At 47.7% G+C, this 10,415-nt stretch overlaps 1 protein-coding gene and 1 pseudogene across 2 annotated transcripts in view; both read right to left on the reverse strand.

The window, feature by feature from the left end:
* Window positions 1-702, reverse strand: part of LOC308159156 (phosphatidylinositol 3-kinase regulatory subunit alpha-like) — a 2,462-nt pseudogene extending 1,760 nt beyond the window's left edge. Inside the window, exons 1-2 of the transcript in view lie at window positions 272-702; window positions 11-77 (exon numbers count right to left, since the gene is read on the reverse strand). The product of the transcript in view is annotated as a phosphatidylinositol 3-kinase regulatory subunit alpha-like (transcript). The remainder of the gene's footprint in view (window positions 1-10; window positions 78-271) is intronic.
* A 7,764-nt stretch (window positions 703-8,466) lies between these two features.
* shld3 (shieldin complex subunit 3) lies at window positions 8,467-10,206 on the reverse strand (the record flags this gene model as incomplete). Its single annotated transcript, XM_080532908.1, has 2 exons — window positions 8,467-8,817; window positions 9,937-10,206. The coding sequence occupies 2 exons, from the start codon at window positions 10,204-10,206 to the stop codon at window positions 8,467-8,469; spliced, it is 621 nt and encodes a 206-aa protein (XP_080389034.1).
* Window positions 10,207-10,415: the final 209 nt, after the last annotated feature.

A 10,415-nucleotide genomic window follows, 5' to 3' on the forward strand; every position in this document is an offset into this window, starting at 1 on the left:
AGGGGCCAACTCTGGAGGGGGAGGGGACATCTCTGGAGGGCCAAACTGCTCCTGGAGGTCTGGCAGCGGCAGGGGACCTGTGGCGCACACAGATGACATCACTGAGCCACAGACGCAGCTAGTTGTTATGGACCTGATTATTATGACTATTAACAGATGTTCATTTTTCACACCGACCGCACTCTTACGGTAATCAATCTCTCTCTCTCTCTCATCTAAGCTTCCTGTGTGTGTGTGTGTGTGTGTGTGTGTGTGTGTACTCAGTACTCACCCTCTGACTCAGACTCCGTCCTGGCTGGACCAGGGGTGGTGGAGGTGGAGGAGGTGGAGGTGGAAGGGGTGGGGGTGGAGGTGGAGGTGGAAGGGGTGGGGGTGGAGGTGGAGGGGGTGGGGGTGGAGGCGGAGGGCGGTCTCGGGGGCCGCGGCTTGGGCGTGGGGGGCGACATCCTCTTCCTGCCCAGGTACTCCACGTAGGTCCCGGGGAAGTCTCCCTTCTCCTGCGTGGTCTCGTTGAGGCCCGGCAGCCAGCCCATCTCCGCGGGCCGCTCCTCCGCACCCCCCCCCCCCGGCCCCCCCCCAGCCCAGGGCCAGCAGGGCGCCCCTGCTCACCACCAGGACGTCCCCAACGTGCAGGTCAATGTCCTCCTCTCGCTCCTTCTTGTAGTCGTAAAGCGCTCGGTACTGGTAGCCCTCGGAACCCATCCTCCTCCTGGCCTGGCTTGAGTTCTAGAACGTTTTTTTTTTTTACTGATTTACTGTTATCACACCAAAAAAATACAACAACAACTCGGTTGGGACGCTGGTGTGTGTTGGGCGCAAAAAAAAAAAAAAAAAAAAAAAACGTTAATTTCTGACCTAGAGGGTTTAGAGGTAAAACATAACGCAACCCCCCTGAACAGGACTAACGGCGCAGGCTGCTCCTTCCCCTCCTCCCTGGGGGGGTCCAGACCATGTCTCTCTAGCTGGTCCCAGTGTTGAAGGACGATCCTCCAGACTTCTGCTTGAAGGTCCAGTAGTTCAAGGCCCCCTCGTGATGCTTCACGCTGTTCACTCCCATCAAAGCCTCCGTCGACATCAGAGGTCCCATGGAGACGCCTGGGAACACACACGTTACCACAAGGTTAGGTTAGGTTAGGTTAGTTAACCTCCCGTGCTAGGTTAGGTTAGGTTAGGTTACCTATGTTAGGTCAGTTATGAGCTATGTACAGTTATGAGCTGTATACAGTTATGAGCTATGTACAGTTATGAGCTGTATACAGTTATGAGCTATATACAGTTATGAGCTATGTACAGTTATGAGCTATGTACAGTTATGAGCTATATACAGTTATGAGCTATATACAGTTATGAGCTATGTACAGTTATGAGCTGTATACAGTTATGAGCTGTATACAGTTATGAGCTATATACAGTGAAGTTATGTACAGTTATGAGCTGTATACAGTTATGAGCTATATACAGTTATGAGCTATGTACAGTTATGAGCTATGTACAGTTATGAGCTATGTACAGTTATGAGCTATATACAGTTATGAGCTATGTACAGTTATGAGCTATGTACAGTTATGAGCTATATACAGTTATGAGCTATGTACAGTTATGAGCTATGTACAGTTATGAGCTGTATACAGTTATGAGCTATGTACAGTTATGAGCTATATACAGTGAGGTTATGTACAGTTATGAGCTATATACAGTTATGAGCTATGTACAGTTATGAGCTATGTACAGTTATGAGCTATGTACAGTTATGAGCTGTATACAGTTATGAGCTATGTACAGTTATGAGCTATGTACAGTTATGAGCTATGTACAGTTATGAGCTGTATACAGTGAGGTTATGTACAGTTATGAGCTATATACAGTGAGGTTATGTACAGTTATGAGCTGTATACAGTTATGAGCTATATACAGTTATGAGCTATGTACAGTTATGAGCTATGTACAGTTATGAGCTATGTACAGTTATGAGCTATGTACAGTTATGAGCTATGTACAGTTATGAGCTGTATACAGTTATGAGCTATGTACAGTTATGAGCTGTATACAGTTATGAGCTATATACAGTTATGAGCTATATACAGTTATGAGCTATGTACAGTTATGAGCTATGTACAGTTATGAGCTATATACAGTTATGAGCTATGTACAGTTATGAGCTATATACAGTTATGAGCTATGTACAGTTATGAGCTATGTACGGTTATGAGCTATATACAGTTATGAGCTATGTACAGTTATGAGCTATGTACAGTTATGAGCTGTATACAGTTATGAGCTATGTACAGTTATGAGCTATGTACAGTTATGAGCTATGTACAGTTATGAGCTGTATACAGTTATGAGCTATGTACAGTTATGAGCTATGTACAGTTATGAGCTATGTACAGTTATGAGCTATGTACAGTTATGAGCTATGTACAGTTATGAGCTATGTACAGTTATGAGCTATGTACAGTTATGAGCTATGTACAGTTATGAGCTATGTACAGTTATGAGCTATGTACAGTTATGAGCTGTATACAGTTATGAGCTATGTACAGTTATGAGCTATATACAGTTATGAGCTATGTACAGTTATGAGCTGTATACAGTTATGAGCTATATACAGTTATGAGCTATGTACAGTTATGAGCTGTATACAGTTATGAGCTATGTACAGTTATGAGCTATGTACAGTTATGAGCTATGTACAGTTATGAGCTATATACAGTTATGAGCTATGTACAGTTATGAGCTATGCACAGTTATGAGCTATGTACAGTTATGAGCTATGTACAGTTATGAGCTATATACAGTTATGAGCTATATACAGTTATGAGCTATGTACAGTTATGAGCTATGTACAGTTATGAGCTATATACAGTTATGAGCTATGTACAGTTATGAGCTATGTACAGTTATGAGCTATATACAGTGAGGTTATGTACAGTATCTAATGTGCAGAAGTATAAAAGAAGCTATGTCAGGAGACATGTGCAATGTGCAATATACAGTAGTTCAAAGGTAGTAATGTAAACATCAAAGGTTATAGGGCCATCAAGTATTGTCTGTCACTGTCATCATAACAGACATGTTTCCAGTCATATCCAGAGTATCCCGAGGTGTAAATCGTAAATCACCATAAAAGTGACAGCAGCGCGACAACTAGTAATGCCTTTAAAAGAGTTGTGCAACAATTATACACGGCATTATTATTATTATGATTATGATGATGATTATTCTCAACCTTGCCAGTCAGCTGTGATGTTGTAGGAACATCAGCCAGGGGAGGATTCACCCAGGCTTGGCTGTCAGCGTCTCTACATATATGTGTGTGCCTTAACACAATAACACAATAACCCATCCACATGCACACGTTTGGAACCCCTCGATCACAGCATCACTTCATCAGACCTCGTCTGCGTTCTCCGTTCTCCGTTCTGCGTTTTAACGTTCTACGTTCTGCGTTCTACGTTCTACGTTCTAACGTTCTACGTTCTCCGTTCTAACGTTCTGCGTTCTACGTTCTGCGTTCTACGTTCTGCGTTCTAACGTTCTACGTTCTCCGTTCTAACGTTCTACGTTCTCCGTTCTGCGTTCTCCGTTCTAACGTTCTAACGTTCTAACGTTCTACGTTCTCCGTTCTGCGTTCTAACGTTCTGCGTTCTCCGTTCTAACGTTCTACGTTCTAACGTTCTACGTTCTACGTTCTAACATTCTACGTTCTGCGTTCTAACGTTCTACGTTCTCCGTTCTACGTTCTCCGTTCTAACGTTCTACGTTCTACGTTCTCCATTCTACGTTCTACGTTCTCCGTTCTAACGTTCTCTGTTCTACGTTCCCTGGCACATGGGAGACACGGAAGGTCCCGATGCCATTTTTTCCACCAGCTAGGCTAACGTTAGCTCTTTACCTTGTTGTTGTAGTTGTCCCCCCAGAGAAAAGCCTTTGTGGTTCCTTCACGGGACACGTCCCGGCGACGCCATCACGGAGCGGGTCAGGTAGCTGCCGTAGCTCAGACAATGTTCACTGCCGTAGCTCCCTTAGCTAGGTACCGTAGCTCAGACAATGAGATCTGACACGCCACGGGTTACGTAAAGGCTCAATGTGGCAGGAGGAAGCACACTGCGTACTGACAGCACTGTCCTTACGTCACTTCCGGTAACCTAGTTTTTTTTATTTTTTTTATTTTTTAGGGGGCCTGTCCCGTTTTGTCATCACACTCTTCTTCCTCATCATCCTCATCATCACTCTCTTCTTCCTCATCATCCTCATCATCACTCTCTTCTTCCTCATCATCATCATCATCATCATCACTCTCCTCTTCCTCATCATCCTCATCATCACTCTCTTCTTCCTCATCATCATCATCATCACTCTCCTCTTCCTCATCATCCTCATCATCACTCTCCTCTTCCTCATCATCCTGATCATCACTCTCCTCTTCCTCATCATCACTCCTCTTCTTCCTCATCCTCATCATCACTCTCTTCTTCCTCATCATCCTCATCATCACTCTCCTCTTCCTCATCCTCATCATCACTCTCTTCTTCCTCTTCCTCATCATCACTCTCTTCTTCCTCATCATCCTCATCATCACTCTCCTCTTCCTCATCATCCTCATCATCACTCTCCTCTTCCTCATCATCATCACTCTCTTCTTCCTCATCATCATCATCACTCTCTTCTTCCTCATCATCCTCATCATCACTCTCCTCTTCCTCATCATCATCATCATCATCACTCTCCTCTTCCTCATCATCCTCATCATCACTCTCTTCTTCCTCATCATCATCATCACTCTCTTCTTCCTCATCATCATCATCACTCTCTTCTTCCTCATCATCATCATCATCATCATCATCACTCTCTTCTTCCTCATCATCATCACTCTCTTCTTCCTCATCATCATCACTCTCCTCTTCCTCATCATCCTCATCATCACTCTCTTCTTCCTCATCATCATCATCATCATCACTCTCTTCTTCCTCATCATCATCATCACTCTCTTCTTCCTCATCATCATCATCCTCATCATCACTCTCCTCTTCCTCATCATCATCATCACTCTCTTCTTCCTCATCATCATCATCATCATCATCATCACTCTCTTCTTCCTCATCATCACTCTCCTCTTCCTCATCATCATCATCATCACTCTCTTCTTCCTCATCATCATCATCATCCTCACTCTCTTCTTCCTCATCATCCTCATCATCACTCTCCTCTTCCTCATCATCCTCATCATCACTCTCCTCTTCCTCATCATCATCATCATCACTCTCTTCTTCCTCATCATCATCATCATCATCACTCTCTTCTTCCTCATCATCATCACTCTCTTCTTCCTCATCATCCTCATCATCACTCTCTTCTTCTTCATCATCCTCATCATCACTCTCTTCTTCCTCATCATCATCATCACTCTCCTCTTCCTCATCATCATCACTCTCCTCTTCCTCATCATCATCATTCTCTTCTTCCTCATCATCCTCATCATCACTCTCCTCTTCCTCATCATCATCACTCTCCTCTTCCTCATCATCATCATCATCATCACTCTCTTCTTCCTCATCATCCTCATCATCACTCTCCTCTTCCTCATCCTCATCATCACTCTCCTCTTCCTCATCATCACTCTCTTCTTCCTCATCATCATCATCATCACTCTCCTCTTCCTCATCATCATCATCACTCTCTTCTTCCTCATCATCATCCTCATCACTCTCTTCTTCCTCATCATCCTCATCATCACTCTCCTCTTCCTCATCATCATCATCACTCTCCTCTTCCTCATCATCCTCATCATCACTCTCCTCTTCCTCATCATCATCCTCATCATCACTCTCTTCTTCCTCATCATCCTCATCATCACTCTCTTCTTCCTCATCATCCTCATCATCACTCTCTTCTTCCTCATCATCACTCTCTTCTTCCTCATCATCACTCTCCTCTTCCTCATCATCCTCATCATCACTCTCTTCTTCCTCATCATCCTCATCATCACTCTTCTTCCTCATCATCATCATCACTCTCCTCTTCCTCATCATCCTCACTCTCCTCTTCCTCATCATCATCACTCTCTTCTTCCTCATCATCATCACTCTCTTCTTCCTCATCATCATCATCACTCTCTTCTTCCTCATCATCATCACTCTCTTCTTCCTCATCATCACTCTCTTCTTCCTCATCATCACTCTCCTCTTCCTCATCATCACTCTCTTCTTCCTCATCATCACTCTCTTCTTCCTCATCATCATCACTCTCTTCTTCCTCATCATCATCATCACTCTCCTCTTCCTCATCATCATCACTCTCTTCTTCCTCATCATCCTCATCATCACTCTCTTCTTCCTCATCATCCCTCTCCTCTTCCTCATCATCATCATCACTCTCCTCTTCCTCATCATCACTCTCTTCTTCCTCATCATCACTCTCCTCTTCCTCATCATCCTCATCACTCTCCTCTTCCTCATCATCACTCTCTTCTTCCTCATCATCACTCTCCTCTTCCTCATCATCACTCTCTTCTTCCTCATCATCACTCTCCTCTTCCTCATCATCACTCTCTTCTTCCTCATCATCACTCTCCTCTTCCTCATCACTCTCCTCTTCCTCATCATCACTCTCTTCTTCCTCATCATCACTCTCTTCTTCCTCATCATCCTCATCATCACTCTCTTCTTCCTCATCATCACTCTCCTCTTCCTCATCCACAGTCTGTCGGCTCGTGGTTCGGGACACTTAAACTCACTGCTAGAGCTTGTGTGTGCTGGTGGTGTGCAGTATCAACATGTTTTGATGTGTGTGGTGACTAAATCAGTAGACACACACGGCTTACATAGAATGCTAGAACTAGAACTACTAGATCTACTAGAACTGAAAGCGGCAAGTAACAGGCACGTAACGTTACATGTTCTAAGGCTGATCTGTGCATGATAGTGCTGCATTTTGACATAATTCTTATCGCATTTCCCCCCGTTGAGCTGTATATCGGCACTTATTAGATAGATAGACTTTATTTGTCATTGCTACAGTACAGGTACCAAACAACGAAATTTAGGAGGGGAGGCTCCCCTGGTGTTTAGGAAAGGAAAAAGAAACACATTTTAGAAAAAGCATAGATGCATAAAATCACAAGAAGGTAAGGAGCTGGTTTACATCAATAGAGGCTATGTACACAATCCACTGTACTATACTGCACAGATAGTCAACTAGGGTTGTCATATTTCACAAGAAAGTATTTTTTCACATTATTTTAAAGTGTCACAGTTTGCAGGCTTGAAAATGTACATGTTTGTGCCACAGCACTAGCTGCCATACAATCCGTCCGGACTGTCCTGGGCCCAGAACTTAGGCCTTTTCTGTGTTCAGGGCCTTGACGGCCCTGTGGTAGAAGCTGTCCTTCAGTCTGTTTGTCTTAGCGGCCGGGGTCCTGTACCTCCTGTTCGAGGGCAGCTTGACAAAGTGTTCGTGCCCAGGGTGGGTCGGGTCCTTGGAGATCTTGGAGGCCCTCCTGAGACAGCGTGTTTTGTACAGCTCCTCCAGAGAGGGGAGGGGGGCGCCGGTGATCTTCTGTGCTGTTCTCACGACTCTCTGTAGCTCGCTTCTCTCCGCTGCCGTGCAGCTGTGGAACCAGTTGGAGATGCCGAAGGTGAGGATGCTCTCCACTGCGCCGTGGTAGAAGGCCACCAGCATCTCCTTCTTGCTGAGTTGTTTCTTGAGGCATCTCAGGGTGTATAGCCGCTGTTGTGCCCTCTTGATGGTGCCTTTAGTGTTGTCCTTCCAGGCCAGGTCATCCCGCATGTTGTGTCCCAGGAATCGGAGGTTTGAGACTATCTCCACGCTCTCTCCGTCGATGAGCAGGGGCATTATTACAGTGGGCAGGGGCATATTACAGTGAAGTGCTCTTATGACACGTAACTCCTCCTACAGTCCCGGGTGGCTCCGGGTCTGTTGTGTATAATGGAGAAGCGTTTCTGAAAGTACGGGTAGGGTAGGGTACAAATGCGGCCCGGGTCGGGTCGGGTCGGGTCCGCCCGGTGGTGGAAAAGCGCCAATAAGGAGGCATGGAAGGTGGCACCACAGAACAGGAAGATACCTCTGCAAATCATCTGGTGCAGAACGCGTTTGTGGGTTTGATGGGAGTCAACAACAATATAAACACGTAGCTGACAAAATATCTTTATTAAAATAGAACATCTTTCATTATTATTAATAATAATAATAATAATAAATAAATAATAATAATACAATTAAAAAAAACACAAATACAGCAATTGACACAGAGTACAGACACACATTTTTTGAAGGCCATGCCCATGGGATCGGCGTATCTATCTACAAGCTGAGGATGTTCCCCAGTTTATGAACGCAGAGAGAGATCTTCTACAAGCTGAGGATGTTCCCCAGGTTATGAACGCAGAGAGAGATCTTCTACAAGCTGAGGATGTTCCCTAGGTTATGAACGCAGAGAGAGATCTTCTACAAGCTGAGGATGTTCCCCAGTTTATGAACGCAGAGAGAGATCTTCCCGGCGAGTCCAAGCTCCTCCTTGAGGAACCTCCCCACGTGTTCACAGCGCAGCACGTCGCAGAACACCCACACCTCCGCCGCCGCGGCGCCCCTCTGGATGTGGGCGTTGCAGGTGGGCAGTCTGCGGTCCCTGATGGCACGGTTCACCCCCCTCCACGCCTGCTCCACGCCCCTCCCTCCTCTCCCCCCGCAGTTCTCCTCCCCCACCACCCACTTGGCCCTCTGGTGCGCGTGGAGGCCGTGCTGCCGCACCAGCTTGTGGAACCGCTGAGAGAACGGCTGGGGGGGGGCGCCCCCGTTCTGGACCGACACGCCTCCGTGTGACACCACGCTCCACGACCGCCTGACCCCCCCGGTAGAGAGGCTGTCTGTCTGTCTGACCCCCCTGGTAGAGAGGGTGTCTGTCTGTCTGACCCCCCTGGTAGAGAGGGTGTCTGTCTGTCTGACCCCCCCGGTAGAGAGAGTGTCTGTCTGTCTGACCCCCCCGGTAGAGAGGGTGTCTGTCTGTCTGACCCCCCCGGTAGAGAGAGTGTCTGTCTGTCTGACCCCCCTGGTAGAGAGGCTGTCTGTCTGTCTGACCCCCCTGGTAGAGAGAGTGTCTGTCTGTCTGACCCCCCCGGTAGAGAGGGTGTCTGTCTGTCTGACCCCCCCGGTAGAGAGAGTGTCTGTCTGTCTGACCCCCCTGGTAGAGAGGGTGTCTGTCTGTCTGACCCCCCTGGTAGAGAGAGTGTCTGTCTGTCTGACCCCCCCGGTAGAGAGAGTGTCTGTCTGTCTGACCCCACTGGTAGAGAGGGTGTCTGTCTGTCTGACCCCCCCGGTAGAGAGAGTGTCTGTCTGTCTGACCCCCCCGGTAGAGAGGGTGTCTGTCTGTCTGACCCCCCCGGTAGAGAGAGTGTCTGTCTGTCTGACCCCCCCGGTAGAGAGGGTGTCTGTCTGTCTGACCCCCCCGGTAGAGAGAGTGTCTGTCTGTCTGACCCCCCCGGTAGAGAGGCTGTCTGTCTGTCTGACCCCCCCGGTAGAGAGGCTGTCTGTCTGTCTGACCCCCCTGGTAGAGAGGGTGTCTGTCTGTCTGACCCCCCCGGTAGAGAGAGTGTCTGTCTGTCTGACCCCCCTGTCATCACAGTCAGGGTTAGAGTCGGGGTGGAGGTCAGGGTTAGAGTCGGGGTGGAGGTTAGGGTTAGAGTCGGGGTGGAGGTTAGGGTTAGAGTCGGGGTGGAGGTTAGGGTGAAGGATAGAGTCAACGTTAGGGTTAGAGTCGGGGTTAAGGTCGAGGTTAGAGTCGGGGTGGAGGTTAGGGTGAAGGATAGAGTCAACGTTAGGGTTAGAGTCGGGGTGGAGGTTAGGGTAAGGGTTAGAGTCAGGGTAAGGGTTAGAGTCGGGGTTAAGGTCGAGGTTAGGGTCAGGGTCGGCGCTGATCGCCTGCAGGCGGCTGTGGATCTCTCCCAGGGGGCCCAGGCAGAGGGTCGGGGGAGGCCTGGCGGGTCTGATGGGCAGGGGGCCGTGCCGTCCGGCTGGGAACCAGGGCGTGAAGGCAGGCGGCGCCCGGCAGGGGAAGTCCTCCAGGGCTCTCTGGGTCCGACCCAGCAGGGCGAGCAGGTCCGCGGCGCCGCCTCTGTAGTGCAGCAGCACGTCCACGCAGGCAGGCCGGCACAAGATGGCGGCGGCGGCGCTCTCCTCATCACTCCTCATTTAGCAGGGTTCCTACAAGTTTCAACAAGTCCAATTTAAGACCTTATTTTTTTTTTAGACCTTTTTTAGACCTCTTTGGATATAATTTTAGACCTATTTGCGACACCGTATGATAGCTTTTGGTCATCCTCCAGGTGATGACATTAGGGATTTCACTGCCGCCATACAGACAAAAAAGGAAGCGAATTGGCTTTTTTTTTGGGTTCCAG

The sequence above is a fragment of the Nansenia antarctica genome, assembly GCF_963989245.1.
Source record: "Nansenia antarctica genome assembly, chromosome: 5".
NCBI classification, from domain to species: domain Eukaryota; kingdom Metazoa; phylum Chordata; class Actinopteri; order Argentiniformes; family Microstomatidae; genus Nansenia; species Nansenia antarctica.